The sequence below is a fragment of the Electrophorus electricus genome, chromosome 18 (assembly GCF_041902795.1).
Source record: "Electrophorus electricus isolate QZ-2024a chromosome 18, ASM4190279v1, whole genome shotgun sequence".
In the NCBI taxonomy this organism is placed as follows: Eukaryota; Metazoa; Chordata; class Actinopteri; order Gymnotiformes; family Gymnotidae; genus Electrophorus; species Electrophorus electricus.
Window position 1 is genome coordinate 11,878,114 of NC_137514.1, and position 23,839 is coordinate 11,901,952.

The 23,839-nt window shown below is 40.8% G+C and overlaps 1 protein-coding gene across 4 annotated transcripts in view; it reads right to left on the reverse strand.

Annotated features, from left to right (window-relative positions):
* Positions 1-23,839, reverse strand: part of sorcs1 (sortilin-related VPS10 domain containing receptor 1) — a 119,004-nt gene that overhangs the window by 55,221 nt on the left and 39,944 nt on the right. For all 4 annotated transcript variants that reach the window (XR_014118157.1, XM_081700990.1, XM_027008405.3 and 1 more), the window contains exons 2-3: positions 6,369-6,436; positions 229-328 (exon numbers count right to left, since the gene is read on the reverse strand). Coding sequence is in view for 3 of the 4 variants with exons in the window: in XM_081700990.1 (XP_081557116.1) it covers positions 229-328; positions 6,369-6,436 (168 nt within the window). In the remaining variant the exon portion in view is untranslated. The remainder of the gene's footprint in view (positions 1-228; positions 329-6,368; positions 6,437-23,839) is intronic.

The window sequence follows — 23,839 nt, forward strand, 5'->3', positions numbered from 1 at the left end:
GTTTCAATTTTTTTTTTCATATTTTGGAAATCATGCATAGACATAAACTTCAAATGTTTATCTTTGCCTTGAATGTAAGCATTTGATTAGAATGTCTTGAAGGTAATGAAGGACATGCATTCAATCGTGTGCTCTTACTGCTTCAGAATAAGCATTACGAAAAGCACTACTTTCACACTCGCTCCATCTAAAAATGCTGTGTTTGTAAGGTAATTTAAAAAACCTTACCTTTCTCTTGTTGTTGGGGCTCACGTACAAGTAACTAAGTATGGTCTTCACCCCCACTTTTTCATTAAGCTTCTCATAAGTGGTTCCATAGTCGGTTGACCTAGAATTTAATGAGAAGACTCGATGAAGCCTTGATGAATTAGTTGTTGCAATTAATGCCTACCGTACATTTTACACAGGGAAAGATCATGCATGCAATAAAATCATTTAGCTTATGTGTTGCTCTTATACAGGGTACATTGAATTATTTAATTTGTCATGCATGTGCATCAATAAGGAAGTGCTCATTAAAACTGAAGAGACTTTTTGTGGCAGGTTGTGTGAATGCATGTGTGCAGAAATTACTTTTCTATAAACTCCTTTGTTCTGCCCTTGCAAATGTTCAGTTATTCAAGTTTATCTGGAGTGACCCAGACGTTGCCTGTGTCCTGCTTAGTGAGACACTAATGTGGTCCTGAATTCCTGACACATAGATATATATCAGGATGGTCAAACATATGTGCAGTTAGCAAAAGTAATCCTGTTTGATCTTACTTTGCTAAGGTCAAGGCATTTTATGCTGCATGACTTCCCTTGCTCTCACAGTTGACAGGGCCAAAGAGAGTGAAGGCATCCATAATGTTTGCGGCATGTGAGATGAACAAGCAAATTCTCTCCGTTGGATTTCCTTTTTATAAGTCCTGAAGGCTACATTTTCCAAGTAGTTCTGCATGTGCAAAATGTGAATTCACTTGCTGTTCAGAGGAAGAACTATAGTGTATGAATCTCTGGGACTGACCTCTCAAAAGTTAAAATATTTACAGCATGATCCTTAGCAAGGATTTAGATACAGTCAAGGTTTTACTTTTGCTTTTCTGCTGGTGACAAATATCAGATTTGTTCACACACACATACACACACACACACACACACACACACACACACACACACACACACACACACACACACTCAAATGCACACATACTATTTTGAGCGTAAACTCGTTTCCTGGAATTTCACAAGCTCCTTGCTTGCACAGCTGATTGTTATTGTATTAGATACATCATCCTGAATTTGATATGAACCGTAGTTACTTCTGTGACTACCCATGTAATCCTCATCCACTATATAATGAAGCTATCAGACGTGGCAACCCACAGGACCAATATCTGCTTGCCCTTGTATTTAAAAAATGGACAATTCCCCATATATGGTGGTCACCACGAAGTTCTGTACTATGCTCTACCCAGTCACCGCCCTTCACACAGGTCACTCCGGTCTTGAGTCGTTACACCTGTGTCTCTTTATTACTCATCAATCTGTGTTTATTACTCTCACCTGTTCCTCATTTGCTGCTTAGCGCCACCTTGTGTACATTCACCCCATTGTTGCTTCTGATGCTGGTCAGTTATTGTCTGATCTGTAGTTTTGCCATCCAGATTGTGTCTTTGTGTAACTGCATGTATTTATGAGCTTGCTTTTGTTTTCATTAAAACCATTCAAGCCTACTCTACTCATGATTGAGTAGGCTTTCCCTGTACAGTCATCCATGACAATTTTTATATGCGAATGTTAATTTAAACCAGATTTAAAACCAGGCTGAACTGAATTATCACATAATTAATGAATTTTAATCAGTATATATTAATATATATATATATATATATATATATATATATATATATATATATATATATATATATATATAATTAGACATTGATATATAGATTGATTTCAGACAGAGAGACAATTTTGTTATATGATAAACATCTTTTTCACCAAACTTCTTTTTATTTAATTTTATTTATTTATTTATTATTTATTTTGTGGAGCACAGTGAAAATCCTTCAGTGGACATTATAAAATATTCAGATCCTGGTCAAAGCACTAATATGAAATTTGCGTTTTGTTGAGATCTGACATTTCAAACTTCTCAAACTTTCAACAACTTTTCTAAACTGCCACTTCACAACTTTTTTGGACAAGATAGCCTAATCAAGGGTTCATGCAAGATTTTATGGATGAGGCTAGAATGCTGAGTTCAGACTTAATCAAAATATATATTCTTCTTAAGTGCTAGCAATCAGATACATGGATAAAAAAATGGCCTTGATATAAGAGTTTGTCTCATGCTTACGTGCCTCTTGAACATGCATTCTGAAACCACAGGTGAGCTACTTTTAAGCCTTGCCTTCTAACAGTTTTCAACTTTGTTGGTTCGAGATGTACTCACACCAGAAATACTCTGGCAAAGAAGACATTCCCTTTCACGATGACCTAAAACCAGATTCCTATACCTTAGGCTGTAATCAGGGAAATACATTATAAAACTTCTCTGAGATCAGCATAAAACAGCAACCAACGGCAGGTCCAACAATAAATAGCCCAACTCCAGTGGGTCCTTTTCCTGATGGGATGTATAATGAAATGGTTACAGAGCTGATGAAATACAGCACTTTCTCTCTGGACCCAGATGGCTGAAGGTGATTCATGACCATAGCAGCACGTTGCTATAGGGGTCACATTGGTCTATGGGAAAATTACATCATCTTTCTATTGATCAGCCCCTCGTAGCCTCAATCTCAAAAGGCATGTGATTTAACGACGCTCAGCTGGACCTGCGAAACGTCCCTTCCATTTCCTCCATGAAGCCCCTGAAATGGCCCCTCCCAAGAATCCGAAAGAAAAGCGGGCGAAAAATAGGATATGCCATGTGCAAGGCAATGAATGGCTCTCAAGGACAAGCTTTGGTTTCGCGAGATTTAGTCACTGACTCAATTGGCTGTAATAAGCACTTATTTAGGTACTTAAACCTACTGTGGTTTGCCTGAATGGCTCATGCTTTCCTTCGTACAGATCGAAGGTCACTGAAGGGGTGCCCAGCTGTGAGGGCAGAGGGAGGAGACTTTAATTCTCTGTGCTGCAGAACAGGAAGGTTGCCTGCTCAATGAGGACAGCTCAGACAACGCTGCTGGTCCCTCATTTCCGAACGCATGCAGCGGTTAAAAACGTTTACGGGCCTGCTGCTAACCTCAGCACAGACTTTCTGCACAGACGCCGTGCCTGTGCTGAGTATGGGGGAGGGGGTGGGACTCTGGGTCATTCACGCTTCCGCTACTCCTAAGCCACATGGGTGTTGCCACAGGGCTTTGGCTTAGGGATGCCTGCTGTCCTGGAAAGATGGAGCTGCTCTGCTCAATGGCTGGGAACTTCATGAAGGGGAAAGAAGCATTGCTTTAGCTCACGCTGTAGCAAGAAGCGCAAGCTCCCCCGAAGCCCCAAAGTCAGACAGTCTACTGATGCACATACTGTCTACTGATAAATAAATGTATGTATGTACATCGTCCCTCGAGGTCACAGCATGTCTCCACTCAGTGCCTCCTTTACAAAATGTCCCTTTTTTAGAGAATCACCCCTTTTATGCATCTTAACTTACTCAATACTTTACTTACTAAACATACGTTGTTTCAATGAGCACCAGACCTGCAGATGTTTAAAGTCAAACACGTGGTTGCACTATAAAGCACTATGGCACTCAAAATAACCATGCTAAATAAGGTTATATGTAAATATGCCAAGGCAGAGCACAGTAAGGTTAAAAAAAACCATGTTTTACACTCTAAATGTAAATGTATAATGGAAATGATGGGCATAAACCATGACTTGCCATCCACTTTAGGTGTATTTCAGATAGCAGTCATATTGTTTTGATTAGGCACATGTTCTATGGTGATATATTAAAGCACAGCACATTAGGTCAAGGGCGCTCTGCTTAAAGTGGTATCACCATGCTATATAACAGAAACTAATTATCAGCTCTTCCTCATCTTCACAGGCAGGGGAAGTAACTCTACTCCGTATTGCTGATTTGATTAATTGGCTTTCGGTTGTGAGAAAATGTAATGCTAGGTCACAAGGTGAATGACTGTGGTGCCGCCTAACGAATTAATTGTGTGTGTATGGGTTAGACGGAAGCTTCGGAGAGCATTGCAAATTAATTGACCAGTGTGGTAGGGAACTTGGCGTCCGGCGAAGAGGAGTGACTTCCTCTTCTCCATTCTCAGAGCTCTCCCACCGCCCTCTCTTTGCCGCTCCACTCCCCTCCCCCCAACAGCTCAGTAAACCTCACACGTACAGCGAGGTGCATGCACCACACGTGGAGTGCCGCTGTCATCTACAGCTGCTATTATGCCATCTGATTTGCTGTGGTGTAAGCCCGTCTAAGCAGCAAAGACCCTCCTAGGCTAGAAAAGGTTCGCTTTGCCATTGTGGTTCCAAGGGTTTGTTTAAATGATAGCCAAGGCCAATGCTTGCCTGTCTCCTTGATGTGCTGCGAACTGACAGGTCCAGCTTTCATTTGACTGCATCTGTGTGAGCGTTGTGAGGCTCCTCTAAGCCGTTATGTTTGAGGCAGGGATTTTTAAAGCTTCCCCTCCCTTCTCATACAGTCATAAATAATTCTCTCAGTGAGCTACGGGCTATGAGGCCTACAACCAGCGTGTTTGGACGTAGTGCGGGAGCGAGCGGCTATATGACGGATGCACCATTAACGGGGTAATGTGGCATTATCGGTCTATTAACAGCCGATCGTCTCTGCTTAAAAGTCGTCGAGCCATGCTTTGGAGGAGGGATTTGCATAGCCTGGTACATTGAGCCTGAGCACAGTTAAAGAACTGGAGAGGCCAAAAGTGATGATATTCAAGGCTTAGACCTTAGACGCTTTTAACAGGAATGCTTGACTGAAACGCACGAAATGTGGATAGTAATCAATTAAAGGTGGTGGTGGCCAATTAGCTTGAGGTCATTTGCATATTGCTAATGCTTTCATTGGCAATCAGTTAAGCCATAATCCATTTTTGTCAATTTTTCATGACCAGTGTTTTAACAGACTTTGGATAGACAGACAAGCTCTCCTCAATGTCGAGCATAACAACAACACATTGGATTTGTAATGAGAATATCATCATAACAATTATGACAAACTGTTAACATGATCAGATCAAAATGCATGATATGATTTATCCTATTCCTTATTGTAATATATTTGTCATAGCTGAAATTAGCCAGTAATATATTTAGGAGCTTTTATATGATTATTTGTTCTCTGTTCTTACAAAGAAACTTTTAACGTTATTTTTAACATTTTTAACTTTTTAACATTATTTTAACAAGCTGGAAATTGGATTTCACTCAAATTCCTAAGAAATGCTTTACCTGCAAACCAAGTCATAACCATTGCCTTAACTATTCGTGTAACCTTGGTTATACAAACACTTCGGAATTCAAGTGAACTATTGAATACAGAATGCTTTCATTTGAGTGAATTCACATCTAAACTGGGTGAACCATATAAATCATAGCCCGTTTTATACCCAGAAAATATATCTAAACAATTCAATATTTAATGTTTGTTTAGAAATCCTATGTAGTATATTACTATTGAAAGTGTGTGAACTGTTCAACAGATAATTTGGTTTATTTTTTGATAATCTAAAATTGATTTAAAAATCAGTGATATTGTCAGCTTTGCCTTTTGCCAATCACCTATAATCGGTTATAACAGTTTGTGGAAGATTTTTCTTGTAGAACCTTTCAACTCTGGAACACTGAATATATAGAATACAGTGATTCTATAGGTAAATAAATCCAGATGTACTCATATTGCCTGGCCTATATATGGTTTGCTGGGACTTTGATTTCATTTTATTTGATTTTATATTTCATAATTTGCTCAATGTCATTTATGCTCTTTATATTAAATTTGTTTAATCTGTCCTATATAATGCTCTTTGATATTCTGCAAATAAAATGCCTCAAAAATAAATAAATAAATAAACAATAATAATATATTTATTATTGTTTTTGCTGTTGTTGTTGTTGTTATCTCATTTCTAATTAACTGTGAAGGTCTTCAGGTCCAAGCACAACAAAAACTGTGCAATTGTTCAATCACTTAGGGATCTCACCATGCACTTTGAAATGCAAATTTTCTAAATTAACAGGTTGCCTTCTTTTACCACAGGATTTGGCTCTTATACACGTTGACTGCATAATCATCTTCCACAAATAACCACTGTCAGAGATGAGGTCATACGCGCACGCTTGCTTTTCACAGGAGAGGCACGCGCATGTGCAAAATGAAGTTGATCATGTGCTCCCACCTCCACAAAGAGCTCTCGGTGACACTGCCCAGGTTGAAGTCGTAGAGCTTGGTCAGCATGAGAATCACCTGAAAAAGAAAAATAGAACCATACGGTTACTCCAAATCACCCGTACCATATGAGGCGCCAGTAAAGTGCGATCCACATATTTATATAACTAAGTAAGGTGACATGATTTGCATTGTACATGCTAATCACACAGTAACTCTGGAGGACGCATTGTGGTGCTTGCCGCTACAATATGTGACTCGGTCCCCACATCCAGTGACAGAAATGTACGATCAGCAAGGCATTGTTTGTTCTGTAAGGCAATGGTTGGGCTGAAGGGAAAGATGGACAAAAAGAGAATGCCAAAGCTACATCTCAAGCTTCCTTTGTCATCACCGTCACCATTTTCCGTTTATATGGCATCTTTCTCCATTCTCACAGTCACTTTAAAGGAAATCAATAAGCGCAGAGGAAAGCTACACACTCAGGGAGCATTCAAGATCACCATTTTCAAAGGCTGAATGAGGAATGGAAATGGAAACACAACGGAAAATAAAGATTACGTTTTTTTTCCAACTATCCTTGTTTTTAATTGCAGAACCACTTTTAGAATATCAAACTAAAACACATGCAGCCCTTATTCTGCATTCACATCAAATCATGGATATGCCCTTAGTATGAACTTTTTGTGCTGGTGAAAAAGTAGTCTCTACCTTTCAAAACTTCAAAGCCCACAATTCTTTAGCATGGAGCATTGCTGCACTAAAAAGTACACTGGTGCAAAACTCTGTGAAAAGATACAGCAGCCTTCCTGTGTGACAGGCTAATTATTTCTATCTTCATTATTTAATCATGTCGTGCTAAATCTCGATACCAGTCGGCAAATATTCTTTAGAGCGTGCAATGGGGGAACCAGACTTTGCTAAGTAGGTCGATCACAGTCCTTGGGGGAAAGTGAGAGCGCATCATGTCACATTTTGCCTATAGCAAAGAGGGGAAGAACACACGGAAGCTTGCTGTCTATTGGCTGCAAGACCTTGGGCTTGGCCGAATTCGAATCTCCGAGACTTGCGTGGCGGAGGTGGACTGGTGCAGATGCACTGTAATGCGGAGGGGATAATTACGTGATCGTTATATGGTGGTGTTCCCAGGGCCTGCACCTCAGCAAGCCTCCTCCACTCACAGACATTATTTATTTATTTATTTTTAGATGCAAAGCCGATCTTCAGGTGAGCGTCGTGACTTTTACCCATGTATGCACCGGCTGGCCCCGGAGGCGGCGTGTGGGGGGTGGGGGGGGGGGTTGTCAGCATCTACAAGGTGTAAACACATGCACCTGGCTGGCGGAGTCGCGTCCCCCGCATAGCGTCTGTCGCCTCGCTCATTACCCATCCGCATCTGCGGCCCACCGCCTGCGGCCTGTGCGAGGCTCTGATCTGTGCCTTTGTTCACAGGGGGAGCGCTAGCCGACGGTAAGGGCTGCCCTTTACGCGGCAAACCAGTGAACAGATGCCACACATTTTGAGCACCAGCACCACATTGACGAGAGTCTGCTTTTGAACCCATCTGCACAGTTTTTGAAAAATCGGACTTAAATTGAACAAACTGTTCTCTCAGATGAATGTAAGGGAAGGCATAGTTTGACAATGATAATCCTAAACACTAAAAAAGCAGTGCAACGCAGCAGTGTTGTTTTGTTTTTTTTTTACATCATGAATTGTTTGAGTTGATGTGAGTATCATTCACTTAGTTATATTCAAGTTAATTAATTAATTCTGCAAAAATATACTGCAATAAATCTGTTTCTCTGTCACTGTATAGCCACTGTTCCAGTACACAGTCCATCACTGGTCCTTTGGAGCAATACACCAGGCTGTGTCCTCTCCTTCCTTGGAATATGTGTCTAAGAAGTGCAGGATTAAAATCAGCATACAGAGATCGCACAAAAATACCTTCATGTTCCATGGCATTTTAGACCGTTATAAGATTAATAACCTTCAGACTTTTGTTAATGGATTTTTCTTCTGGCTGCTTTCCAGTTCATTTGTAAATGTCTTTTCAATCAGTGCTGACTTTCACTCGTGCTGCAGTCGATTAAAACACCAGTTCTATCCTCTGACACTTTATGCCCTAAAGCCTCTGGATTCTGTTATCCCTGGTGCATTTGTTTTCTCCCTCTGTACATATTTTGTGGGCTATTTAACCATCCAACAATTCTTACTATGACCAAGACATGGTTGGTGGGTTGGTTGATTTTTTAAATTTTTTTTATTGACTTGACATCAGGGCAAATCAAGGCCCTATAAAACATTCTCTAATGATATGGTTGCAAATAAAGTCCCAGACATGATATTCCCCCTTTGCCCTGGCACCTGAACAGCTCTGCTGATTTTCGCATGCCAATGTGCAACGATAAACTAGACGGGACGAAGCTGGAACTGGGTCTCGTCTCAGCATAAATGGGGCACCATTGAATTAATAGCGATTCGCAAGGGGGTCTTAGTTGCAAACTAAGATGCATTGGGTAGGGTGGAGGGGGGAGGGGAGTGACTAACCTTAAATGGGTAATGAGGGTGCAGTGGCACGCACTACTACTGCAACAGGCAGTGGGCACTGGCACTGCTCACTAACTAGGAGAGTCAGTAAGGCTAGAAGTGTGTGTGTGTGTGTGTGTGTGTGTGTGTGTGAGAGCATGCATGTGAACGAGCAAACGGGTGTAAATTAAGGCATGAGAGAGAGAGAGAGGTTCTCTAAGCCTCTTAGTGTCCTTAAGCCTGTATGTGAGACAGTGAATGACTGCCTAAGTGTGACCAAGAGTGTCACTGTGTCAGTTAGTACATGTGTGCATTATGCATTAGCCTCCTTTCTTGTGCCAGTCCAAATCACCCTGGTGCACATGAGTGCGCACGTACATGCGTGCATGCATGCCATTCCATTCCCACGTGCAAACTCGTGCATCTGCCCCATGCGGACATTGACTATTGACTATGTGTGAGGCCCGGATGGGGCCTTTAGGAATGAGACGCAAAAAAAAAAAAAAGTTCAGGACAGCAGGCATGCAAGGCCCTTCTGTCCACTACATACGGCCAGTCGCATAGGTGGCCCTTGGCACAGCCTGCTGTCAGATGGAGCCCCACTGCAGGCTGCATATGCTACGGGGTGCTGTGTGCCAGTTACACCTAGTGGGGATACTCTCAATACAGCTTCCCTGCAGGAGTCTGGATAGAACTTTTACCCTGTACTTAGCCCCGAAGGCACAACTTTTAGAACACTGTAAGCTGTACCAAGTATTTTATGGGAATGCAAGTAACTGTGACGAAAAAGGAAATTGATTCTTTCTAATCATAATGAGGGGATGTTATGTGCATCAGGAATCATCATATTCCTATAACCCAGCTGCAGGTTTTCCGACCTTTATAGCACCAGAAATCTGAATGGTGAGGGAAGGCAATTTGGATGGGTGAATATATATACTGGCTGGAAAAGTGAGACAGAGAACCTGAAAAGCCCGCCTCTGGACGTGGCTGGTTTCACAGATCGACGGCCCAAAGTGGCTCCTGACGGCGAAGCGAATTAGTCGCGTTTTCCATCAAGGCAGCACAGTTCTCACTACGCCGGCGTTTGTGCTGCTAGCACTAACCTTTCTTAGCACCTGCTGTTCTGCCTCTGACTCTCTAATGCTAATCCCTGGCTTTCTAAAGAAAAAAAAGACTTGAAGGTCCATAAACATGCATTCACAAAAAAAGAAAGTCTTCTCTGGTGTGAGTAAACAAATGTAGAAGGCTGAACCACATGAAGAGTTTATAGCTTTCACAAAATGATTCAGCTTGAAATGGGTAGCATTGCTACTTTTTCAAAGTATTATACTTTTCAAAGTATTATCATCCTTCATCTATAAACATTCAGTAAATATTTGCATTATTTTGATTTGTTTTGCCTTTTAGCCACTGTGCAGCATTCACTGGCTTGTGCTGGACACTGCCAGTCTCTGCCAATGCAAGCAAGCCTGGCGATGAAATTCGAATCCTTTAGATTCAACGGTGTCACTTCAATAAAACACCAATTTAATCTTCCCATGTATCCCCCTGACATGGTAAAGTGTTATCGCACCTCCAGATGACATCACGCACAGCCTCGGCTGCGAGAATTCAAACACTGGAGATGAGGCAGAAGAGGAAATGTTATTTCTATATTTAACAGATAGACAAACACCACACAAACCAACCCCATCAACTTGGTGGAGAAAGCAAAAAAAAAAAAAGATCAAATCTGTCAAGAGAAAGAATTAACCACCCATTCAGGTAATTTCCTATGTGGATTAGTTCTTGTCATGCTCCTGTACTGTGCGAATACTCACAAATCTTTCTGTGTGTTTCAAAGTAGCAATGAATTTCCTTCCAGGCCTTGCTTTATGGGTGAAGCAAAGGCGCGTGTCACTGTCAGAGAGCAAGATTTCTGGCTTGATTTGCACTGGAATGGATGAAAACACATCACTACATTGGTGATGCAAACATGCATACCCCCTCTAGTTGAAATGTAAATACATGCTACTGTTGACAAGGCATAACTAGCCGGTGTTGGTGTTATTTATTTATTTATTTTTGCTGTTTGTCTTGCAAATAAGCAAGTCAGGTGTTTGTCAACTAAAAATTGGCAGCAATTGCCATTAGTGTTTCAGTCAGGGAGAAAATAAGTAAACTTGTCTTGGAAATGGCCTGATGTGTTTTTGTTTTGAATTGTTCCCCCTCTGCAGGGTCTGTCTCATATCAGATCATATGGCAAAGCATCACTCCATCTGAAAGAAACACGGTGCACTAGGGTTGGTACTTAGGTCAGCCTGACAGCATGTCGTAAAGGTCAGCTCTATGGTCAGGTCTCTTTGAGCTAGTCAAATGGCTATATAGAAACCTTCCCTCTCTCAAAATGCCAAGCTTTGATACCATCTTGTTCATAATTGTAACAATTATACTGTATAAGAGAGATATTCAATTCTAAATCTCAAATCCAAGTCCAGTCCTGGATTTTGTAATAGAACATGTTATAAAACGTGGGTATTCACATCACAACCCTTAGTGTCCAGGTATGACAGATTTCCATCCTCCCTTTAACTAGGAGTCAGCAACTACATGTAATGTTTGCCCGAGTACTGAAGGGCGTGGAGCAGGACACACAGATTTCCTCGACAAGGACAAACATTTAATTGAAACCAAAAGACAATGGCACTCACATGATTTACAAACAATAAACGCCACATGGTTAACACAGAACAAACACGATAAACACGGTAACATTTAACAGTGACAAAATAACATTTAACACTAACAATAACCGACCACACTGCACACAATGACGAGTTTAAATACACAGAAGACTACCACAATACAGGTGTGTGCAAGTGTGGCCACGAAACAGGATCCTCCCACTGCACATGGTGGGCCAAACCACGTGACTCGCGGGAGGAAAGCGTTCCATGACACTACAAAATTACATTAACTGTACAATTACAAAATCCTGGACTACCTATTTGAGGTTTATAGTTAAAACCGCCACTGTATTACTGTCAAACATTCAGCTTTATAAACGTGTGCACCCTTACTTTTTAACCTTTAGTGTATATATATATATATATATATATATATATATATATATATATATATATATATATATATATATATATATATATATATATATACATATACATATATATATATATATATACACACACACACACACACACACACACACACACACACACACACACACAGAGATTTATTAAGGTGAACAAGGTTTTGTCCAAATAATAAGTAGAAACCTGCTTAGTATGATGTACTAAATCAGCATAGTGTTCTGCGACCACCTGACCAGACTTTTGCTTTAATAAGCTCTAAACATTTTTTCTCAAGAGTATATTTTTCACCGGTCCCTAACCTTGATATTATGCATGACTCTCCTCCCGCACATCACAAATTTACCCTAAATGCCCAACTTGCATTTCCATTCTGGAGGTCTGCTCTGGGCAATCACTGTTTAGGGTGTTGTGTTTTCCTGTTTGGTTTGTGTTGAGTTTGAAGGCTGCTAAACCTCCATCAATGTTCCTCTCACACTCGATGACAACGCTGAGTGGCAACCCTGATGAGCACTTCACAGCAAAACTGCGCCTTCTTCCTAAGTATGCACGACGTGTCTGTGCTGAAGGAGCCTGGACAATGAGACAGACGAGCTATTGTTAACTCTATGGATAGAGCAAACTGCTTAAGTGTACACTGAGCAAGGCCTCCTGAGGAAGTGGTGTCTCACAAACACTGACTTTAGCTCAGAGCAGATGTGTCTGTTTATCTTGAAGCTCCTGGACAGAGGCAGTATTATTAAGACTGATCTTATCTCTGGGGCCATGGGAATTGGTGAGCTCTGCTTCTTTGTTTGTTTGTTTGTTTGTTTGTTTGTTTGTTTGTTTGTTTTCCCCAGCTGGTATTTTGAGAAGTAAGATTTCACAGGATTCTTGCATTTAAATTAACTTATGTTTGTCACAAATAAGTGGTTGTTTGAAATTCACACTGAATTTCTTAATTTGATCTTCTTTCCCTGTGTTTAAGCATCTCATCAGTGGGATCAAAGGCTCTGCATCAGGAGTAGCTAGATTCCAAACTGAGGGTTTAGTTACTTTGTAATTAGATAATTCTATCATCATATCATACTTGATTAGATGATACCACCTGCTGTTTCCTTCCAGCTGGTTACCTACTTGGAAGAGAATCCAAGCAAAATTTCAACTCTGCACTGCAGCCTGACAGGAGTAAAGTGGCACATTATGAATAATCGACATGGAAGTATGCAAAGAAGAAAAAAGGTGTGTGTTTGTATGTGCGTGGGTTTATATGTGTAGAGACAGAGAAAGAATGAAAGAGGAAGAAAATAAAGGGTGCACACACACACACTCTCTCCCTCCCCATTTGGCAGCCAGTGCTCCAAATGAATGATGTGTGTGAAAACACTGTTTATTCAAGTAATAAATCATCGTTTAGCTCGTAGCCTTATAGTGGAGATAACACTTGATACAATTATTGAAATGGGATATGTGACTGCTCTCCTCATGCTGATAAGGCCTCACATGACACTCTATGGTGGAAGTTCTCCTGCACATGGTGCTGCTGAGATCCAACGATGAAGCTGAACTTCTAAAGTAGGTTAGGCAGCTCTATTTAAATACAATGAGTCGTTTTCAAGACGACTGTGGAGCCCACACATCTTGAGTCTTACAAACGAGCTGATTGAGTCTGCTACCAAGTAAAATACGTTATCATCAGCAGAACCTGCACAGCACTGAACAATGGAAAAGATAGTGATCTTTATTTTGACAGCAAAGGTTATTTGGCCTTTGAAATATGGGTGCTTTTATTTTGTCCAAATTAGCAGTTATTTTTAAGACTAAAGCTGAGGGTCATAAATTGCCATCTGGCTGGCTCACTAGAGAAAAAGTATTATTACAACCATGGGTCCCTGTTCCTTCTTGAAAATCCCATTACAAAGCAAAGAATTATTTATCTTTATTCAAGTGAGGGCTGGATGCACTGTAATGGTGAGGAACTGAATGCTGTGCCCCTTCCAGAAGCACAATCTTGTCAAGTACCTCCCTCTGAAAATAATTTGTCCCTCTGTGTTGAGCAGTGAGAGGAAGTGGAGTTCATTGATTTGTTGAACGTCTGAGGGTGCTACTCGGGTCTCACTCCATCAGGTCCTGTTTTTTTTTTTTTTTTTTTTTCCTTTTTCAAGCCTCAGCTTCAACACCACACTCTTATCAAGGCTAGGGCTTCCTCTCTTATACCCCAATCAAAGATCTGCCATTCTCATCGGTCGGCCTTGATTAGAGGCGGCTGATTGAGTCACCGCGTCTAGCCATGCAGTGTAAGTAAGCCCTGCCTCTCGACACCTGCCCCTCCCACATTTGAGGCACCAACCTTCCTCGTTCTTTGTCACTATGTGGATGCCACAGTTCAACTCGAACCACCCACCCCCACACTCGCACCTGTACATGTTGTGCGTTATGCCTGTAACTGACTTCAGTGCATGTGGCTAATTAGTATAAAGTGGATAGTAAATGTATCAGATAGGAACAGTGCTGACAGAGATGCTAACAGCTACGTGTGTATGGTAAGGGAAATCATCATGGGTCTTAACCCTGCCTCAACTCCGCAGTAATGAGGTGATAAAATGAAGCCCATAGGACTTTGAGCAGGTGTTTCTCTGTCTCCTTTCCTTTTATACAGACAGGTATAAAACCGCAGCCATGAGTATAACTAGACAAAATTTCCTAAATGTGGGCTTTCAGAGAATGGCTTAGTAAAATGTAAGTAAACAGTATTAGGTTAGCGGTGACAGTATGCAAATGAGCGCTGGTGCCTAATTGGAACTCATCTACTGCAAGTTGACTTTGGCAAGGGTTTAGCACTGTGTGGGAGCAGTACAGGCTAGCTAAATTATGTTATATTAAACTGCTGTCCTGAACCTTTTTGCAAGTACTGGCTACATCTCTATAGGGAGCAGATGGGGCACAGGGTCAGGGGTGAAATTACAAGAGGTGTGTTTATATTAAAATCCAAAGTTCATATTCAATGATTTCCACACAAAAGAAACAGCAAGAAACATCGTCCATCAAGATTCCTATGAAAGGGTCAATATTTTCCTGCCAATGCATTCAAATTTCAAAAAGAAAACTTTGATGACTTAAACTGTTGTATCTCAGCCATCCATCCATGATTTTAAATCTGTAAACTGCCCTGTCAAGAGGGCAACATGATCTACATTTTGACTGGTTGGTGGTGAAAGTGTTTCTTCATATGTAATGATATTATGGGGAAAATATTCCCACTCACTCGACTGCACTCAGAAGACGGCTGAAGAGAGATCATCGTATGTTCAGTTTTACTGTCAGGATTAGCTCAGGAAGCGGAGTTGCACACAGGTAAACTTGAAGAGGCTTAATTGGAAAAATAGAGATGCAAAAGTGTAACCATAAAACAAACAGCTAGGGTTAAATCCAATAAATAAGATACTAATAAAAATTCAACAGGGCAGAAACCATAAAAACAGGCAGTAGTCAAAACATGATAGAATATGACTAAACAAGTAAAGTTTAGAAGCGCTATGACAAAAAAAAGCAAGAGTTTGCCAAGAATGACTGAAAGCAAAAGTATAAATTGACAGATAACTAGACTCAGGTGGTTCTAATAAACCAGAGATGTGGCCTGAACAGGGGGCTAATGGGGAATGTAGGTTGTTCAGGCTTGTCTGGAGGCTACAGGCATGAAATTTATGTCATCAAAGAAGAAACCTGGTCTAATAACCAAGGTAAGATATTTTTAACAGTTTATTATTGTGATTTATTAATATTTTTGTTGGGAAAACCTGTTCTATTCAGTATTTCCCTATTGTAAGTGGCAAAACATCAGCACAACTTAGCTAAAGGGGTTTTGGAAGTGGTGTTGGTTTTGTTTTACTTTGTTCAGTCTGTCAAGCAGGCCAGCTAGGTAGCTGACTACCCTTTATCAGAATCACTTGTAATGCTAGTTATGTCCAAATAAATCTGACTTCATTGCTGTTGTGTTGTAAAGATATTTATAAATGTATAGATTTAGAAAATGCTTCTATCATATTTTTTGACCATCTGATTGGTGATGAGAATAATAAAGTCTGTCAGATAATTTAATGTTCAGTGCTTCAGTTCATAATGAGATTTTTACAATATTCTGAATAAGATTCAATAAGGTCTTAAAATAAAGCCTAAGGCTTTTTTTTTTACAGTAATCATCAGAGTTGATCAAAATGTCATATATTCTCTGAGATAAGAGTGGACGTGTGTTAACTTGATCAATATTTCTGATATGAAACCATGAAACTGCATATTGATTAAATATAAACATCATAAATGTAAACATCCTCATGTGCAGATCTTAACGAGTATCTAGGCATTCATTATTATGATTACAGTCAGTAGTGTGGGTCAACAAAAATCAATAACATGTCCCTCCATTAAGTTCATAGCAAATCCAACAGCTAATACATTTAAGAACAGCATTAAATCCAGATTAGTTGGGCCAATATTTACTGAGAGTCATTATCATTTGTTGTAACATTTGGCTATCTGTAGAAATAATCTGAGAAAAGTTAATGGGGCAATTGATCAAACCAGCACAAACCTGACTATACCTACACAAAGCCTAATGCTTGTTAGTAGCATGCACAATATGCTACATGCTGTACTGCATATAGCACAAGCTTTTAGTCACTGTTAGCCAAATTAGCATTCCTTGTACCATCTCTTTTAATGCTGAATTGCAAAATTATTTCAATAAAAGAAATTTCTGCTTGTATTTACATCAAGGAGCCAGATAGTGCTGTGTTTGCCCCCCTGTACAATTATTGTGTGTGTGTGCAAGACAAACTTCTATTAAGAGCTTTAAGTCAAGAAATGAGCTGTGTTGTGTTTAGACACCGTTGCCTTGACGCCATGCCTGAGTGATCCCTGGCTCCTGTTCCACACACGCTCCCATTTTAATGGCTCTCTTCGCACCATCCAATTACTCCCCAGCAAATTATTCAGGCTTCTTCTGACGACTCAGAGCCACTGGAAAATTTTTGAACTGGAACATGTCCAACTTAATGCATAAATTAATAGCCCAGCTGCTGGGGGGAGGGGAGGTTTCCTCACTGCTTAGGCAGATTACAGTGGCCAGCCACTCGCCAGCAGACGGGACAGCAGGGAGCCAATAAAAGCAGCTTTATTGGTAAACCATAAACCTTTTCTCCATAATCCACCTGTGCATTTATTGGTTATTGTCACATCACACCACAGACTAGAGGGTACCTGTACTGGGAGGTAGTGGGTTGAGCTGGATGATCGGAATTCTGTGTGGTCCGCAGAATGAAAAGAGGAAGGGGGGGGGGGGGGTGTTGTTCCTGAGGGATGTAGGAGTTTATGGAAAGAAGAATTAGGCATCGACAGATGCATAACTGATTTTAAGTTTTCATCTATTGAGTTATTGACAGTGTTTCAGGGCAGATCTATACAAGTAGTGAGAGGCTGACCCTTTTTCTTGCACATTGCACATTGCACATATACAGACATAACACTGACAAGGATTACAACTTATTATTCACAACCTGTGTTATAAAAACGATACATAACGAGATCTCTGGAAAAACGAGAATGCTCTCTTAGAACAAAGTTACATTAATTACATACACTCACCTCCCACTTCAGTAGATACATTTACACATTCATTAGAAACACCTTAGAGACTAAAGATTCTGTTGCCATGCAGTTGCGTTAGCCACCCTCCAACTCTTCATGGAGTCTGAACACAGTTACACTGTTGCTTGGATACTTTGGGACGATGCACAACTGTAGTGACACTGCCGTACAAAACCTCCAGTGATACCGCTGGGCTTGATATACTCACACTCGTGCAACATGCACTGCCATGCCACTACCATGTTAGTATCACTACTGTGAGAGGTTTGCAGTGGACCTGTGGCCAGTGATGAATAGAACAGAGGTTGCATGGCAGCAGTTGTTCCATGAGTGGGGTGTGTGTATATATATATATATATATATATATATATATATATATATATATACACACACACATCAGAAAAGTATTATCTTCATTATATTTTTCCATTTTCATTCTTTCACGGCATGATGTCTGATGAAATGATTGGTCAGAAAGGAAATGAAGCAGACACGTTCATAGGCGCGTGAATCAACATCGCTGCCGCAGACAAATCGCAATCAATTGACGCGCACGTGTGTATGCGCTTAATTATTCCTAGGTTTCGCTGCGTCAAGGACCGTCGGGTAAAGCATAATTACGTCCGCTTGCACCAGCCCTGTGGAGGTGTGTGTTTACGATAAACAGGGGAGCGCGCCAAGCGCCGGAGGTTATCCAGCGATGCCCCGTCACAGTGCAATTCGTCTTCTGCATTCTGCCTTATCAGCACTTCCAATTAAGATGCCTCATCAATTCTACCGTCTGCATATTTACAGCGAGTAATTAAGGACACGTGCGTTGGCTCAGGATGAAGAAAGTGTCGCCGGCGCTCCACCCGTTTTAGACACTGCCAGAGGATATCGTGGCGTGGTGTTTTTGCGTTAAGAGAACAGGGCTGTTTGTCCTGATCTTAGGATAACTCTTCAGGGAAACATTAAGGCCTCTTTAACGTCACTTTTAATATTTAATTACTGCTCTTAAGGCGTATTGTTCAGCAATATCTATGAATTATTCAGAAACTACATTGAAACAAATAAAAAATGCATGTAGTTACAAGAATGAGCAATATTTGGCTCAGACATACTGTTGGTGTTTTACTAAATGAAAGACAGCAGGGGTTAATTAAGATTATGCAAATGTTCTTGTTTCTATCCATTATCAGCCATGTGAGTATGAATGTGTACTTAGATCAGGTTTAGCAAATGAGTGGCTCTAGATAACAGGTGAGAAGCACATTTGCATGCACTGAGGAAAAAAGATACAATTTGATTCAGTGTTGACAAAATGTGTATTCTTTAACTGAGAGTTAGATGGGGCCACTTCTCCACCGTAATCTCCCACACATGCATTTGGAAACACCCCCAACAAGCTCCACTCTGCATCTGTGACCTGCCATCTCCAGACTCTCTGCACCACACATTGACATGCTCTACCTGCTGCTCCTTCATTTTAAGTGGATGTAGAATGCAGCTATACCTCCTTGTGTCTGTTCGTCTGAGCACTTGCGTGTCTCCGATTCCCATTGTTTGGTCCTGCCTGCCACTCGGACAGGCAATGTGCTCTTTTATTAGGGTCCCGCTGGGCTGATGGACTCTCGTGCAGTGTTGCCCCGGCGATCGGCACTCTCGGCCCGGCCCGCTGACAGCGAGAGTTGCGTGAACCTAGGAGAGGGGAGCTGGCTTTGCTTAATGCCACATACGTGGATGATGCATTGCAAAGGGGCTGCATTATTTCTTTCTTTTTCCAGCACTGATGCAAACTGACAGTGGAGCGTATACTGCGCCGGCCGCTGGAGGACCGGCGGCTTCGGGGTGAATCTGACACACGTTTATTTATTCACTATTTGTCTGCAGACATCTTGGTAACAAGGGGCGGTTTGAATAGCTGAGATGACAATGAGAGTGCATAGGGGCAGAGATATAAACGGTGAAAGATCCAGATGTGGATTAGCATTTATGTACAAGTCGTCTGTGAAGAAAGTCATGAAAAAGGTTCGTCCTTGGCCCTGGACCAATAAGACAGTCAGCAGTGCCACTAGCTTTGGCTGAATTCTGACAAAAATCAAAGCATGTCAAAACATTCAAGGCATGACCACCATTTGTAATTAATGGGATAAGAGAGTGCTTACTCTTGCTTCTGTAACCAGTGCTATGTTTATCTACTATGGGAATAATGGAAAGCACTGGTATAAAACATTTAAAAAAAGAGGTTGTAGGTCACATGTTCAGATTTTCCATGGGTGGCTAAAGATCAAGAGCAGCGAATTATCCGAACAAGACCTTCCTGGAAGACAATTCCAAATCTACATGGTGAAAGTTTCAATGAGGTTCTCACTGTATCATTTTCTGTAACTTAGCTTCCATTTGCCTGAAAAATGGCCTTAACAAGGAGAATTATTTAACACAAAGGGGGGAAAACGATTTTCCTTTCAACCACCTGTCATACGGAACCCAACATCGCAGTAAGGGACTAATTAGCAAACATCTAAAGCTCTAAAATATAAAGAAGAATGTTTCTATTGTAAAAGAGAACATTTGAAAATTGTTCTTCTGCTGTCTTTTGTAGCTTTCTCCCTTTGTGATAATACTCCCATTATATTTTACACTCCTTAAAGTCCACCTAGTTTAAATGATATCTTGTGCAGCAGTTAAATTAGATACAAGTGTCCATGTCTACATGCTAGTCACATGTCAAAAACATTGTCCAATATTTGACGAGTTGCAATCGGTTTAAAGTCTAGCTCTGGCTTTAGATGGAGATTGGGGCTTACCCCATTTTTTTAATCACGGTAATGCTTTTCTGAGCCTTGTCATCTCTATGAATACAGATAATGCCTCCATGAGCCTCAGTGCTCCATTTCAGTTCAAGTTCCTGGCGAAAAGCACCCTCAAGTGAAACCCAATCACAGTTCCATGGTTCCTTTTCTAGAGACGCAGTGATTGCTGTGTTCTGTACGGGCCGCAAGTGGCACTTTTAACCTAGGGAAAATGGGAGAGGTAGTAGAATCGGAAGGTAGATTTTAAAAAGGAATATGCTCTCAATAACATGAAATATATCATAACGGTAATGCAATGTTCACCTATAAATCTGTATTATGTGATCCTTCTGGTTTGTAGGCAATTTCTGCCTCTTTTGTTCTCTCTCACCATCACACTCTCTCTCTCTCTCTCTCTCTCTCTCTCTCTCTCTCTCTCTCTCTCTTTCTCTCGCTCCTCTATACCCCTCCCTCCCCTCCTCTGTCACTCTGGCTCCCACAATCTGTGCTATGATGGCATATTTCTCTCTCCCTATGAAATCCGTCTGTCAGCTCCACATCAGAAGCCATCTTGGCGGCCGAAGCTGAAAGGTGCCCTCTCTGAGGCAGGTTTCTCATTATCCAGAACTGGCCCAGCGAAAACAGAAGGTCAGGAATCAGCAGAACCCGGGGCGGTCCGCCCGGCTCGGGATTCTATTTAGATGCAATTTTCAGCCCCCTCCTTCAAATGACAGTGCATTTGTAACCTTCTGTGTTCATAATCCAGCCACATCTACTCCAGCATGGAGTAGGCGAAGTGTGAAAACACTGAAGTGTGGAAGTGTGGCAGTATGGAACTATGGGAGCACGGGAAAAGACTCATCTGCTGCAATTATAAGATTTGGATGCACTATAAAAAATGTGCCAATCCTAAGATTAGATGGAGTCTAATGTTTGCCAAACTTTAATGCTCTATAATGATTCAGAAAGACAGTTCAAACCCACTAGACTTTTGTCTGTATACTGAAATAATCTTTTTCTTATCATTTGTGAGGCTCTTCAACAAAAGAGCAGTTAGTCCCATTGATGATAAAAAATAGACATTGTGGCAAAACCTCAATGCTGAAACATCATTAAAATCAATAAAAAATAAATCTTTTTTTTTTATTAATGAGTGTTTTGACTACCCATTTCTTAAAGGTTTTTAAGGTTTATTTTTTTAATGTTTCTTCATTGTTAAAAAATCGGAAAGTTTTTTTTTTTTCATAACGTTATGTATTTTAAGTTTTAAGTTTCTAGTCATTACTGAAGCAGATGCTTCAGCATCCTCTCAACTCATCTTATTCCCAATGCCAAAACATAAATACATGAGTAATAATTAAGCAGTAGGTTAAATGAGGGCAAACATATTGACCAGGTCTGACACCAATGCAGTAGTCAACCCTATGACAACATCAGTAGTGCTCTGGTTCCCTTTGTTTATGCTGCATAGGTTCACAGCTCTCAAAGTAAAGCCAAACACATGAACGTATCAATAACTTTAAAGTACTGTCCCAGGAGCAACAGAAGAGTGTGAAAATGGAGGCGGTGAAATTAAATAAACCATGTTATGATCCGATAAGGAGCGAGGCTATTTGTGTATAAACATCGTTGAACAGACGGGCTGTTCGAGGATATAGATCTCGGGGGAAGACCCCGAAATGTCCGTGCTGGACGCTCAAAGATAACGCACTGTCAGTGAAAATGGATTCAAAGTTCCCTGGAGCAACATGAATGAAGCAGCAAGTTTTTATATGGAAGGCTGAGTGTCTTTTTTAACATGGGAGCAGTGGCACTGTTATTTATATTAAGATGTGAACAAAAGGAAGCTCAAAAGAAAGAAAGTGGAGGAAGAAAACACACCAAAAAAAGTATTTTGGAACAGTTGGGGTGGTTGGATGTTTGTGTATTAATCTATGTGGGCTTTTTTTTTTTTTTTTTTTTAAAACAACTTTATTGCCAGGCCCAGTAAAAAACAGAACCAAAAAAAAACTCTCAGAAACTAGATGTAAAAAAATGTATGGTCTGTAATTACACTTTTAGTCCTATTTTTGCATTTAGTATAACATTAAAAATCACAAGCTTGAATCGCATCAGTGCAAAACACCAAAATGCTGTATAATTGGCTATCCTGAGGGTTTGTGCGATGTAGTGGCAAAGCTTGGCCAGGTGGCAAACCTGATTCTGATGGCTTCGTTTAAATGGGAATCTAAATCTGCACCTGAAGACATGCTGACAGCAATGAGTGATAATTCCTTTCCATACACACTGGCACAGATGCTACCTATATAGTGGCTAATTACGCCAGATCAAATTGAATGGCCTCGAGTCTAATGAGTAATTACTGATACTGTGAAATGTATACACTTTCACTGCCAGAGAGTTGGCTGTGGTTATATGTTAATTAGGCTTTTGTCAGTGTGTGGATTGGCTCTCTGTCCACCAATAAGGGGGGGGGGGGGGTTCAAAACATTGCTGTTGCCAGCCACATCGAAGGCTTTCGCTGTCTAACTTAGAAGTTCTGGTTCCAGTCCTCGTGGCTCCACAGCCAGACTTGAGTTTTTGTTCCAGCTCTGAGACAGGTCGTCAAGAGCTGCCGAGCTCTTGAATGCCTGGCAGAGGTGTGCTGGGAGCTGGAGGAATTACATGGACTGGTTGGGGGCCTCCAACACCTGCACTGAGCCCCGCCGAGCTAAATTCAGATTACACATTACTAGACTAGCACATGCACTGCTCCCTAGGAGTGAAACTTCTGCAATTCATAACAAACACGTCAAACATCTCAAACACCCCTGAAACAAGACATGTGCAAAATGGAAAGACAGAGCTGTGATCTTTCCAAGAAATTTTGATGACCATTCCTTTAAGAGTTACATGGAATTTTGTCAAACAGTTTAATAGCTGTAACAAGGCTATAGCCTAGTTTAAATGTTTTGAATATTTGGCTGAAATGATTTCACTATTTGTTCTTCAGAATGTCGAATGGTATATATGTTTGATCTGAAAGTGAGTTTTGTTTTCCATTGTTTGTTGGAGCTGGTAGAAGACCAAACAATATGCTTGTTTCTACTTTACCCATTAATATCTGGTTTATGGTCGTTACAATACCAGAAGGCCTAGCATTATAAAAGGATGTTGATATTTACCGTTTGTTCTTTTTCTTTTTTTTTGTCATTCATCAGACTCAAGCATTTTAGCATCGTGGTCATACATTGTTCCAGCTCATGCTAGGTGTGGCATCATAATTATGACGGCAGTATGTCAAAATTAGGCAGTGTCAGACAAAATTGTTTAATGACAAGCTGCTTCCGAATGGCAATCCGCACACAATCTGCTATTCAGACCAAACCAAACGTTCCAGTTATCTGGAAATGAATGATAATCACTCATTACAGAGAGGGAATGAAAAATGACAGGCGGCATATGATTACAGCTCCCACAGA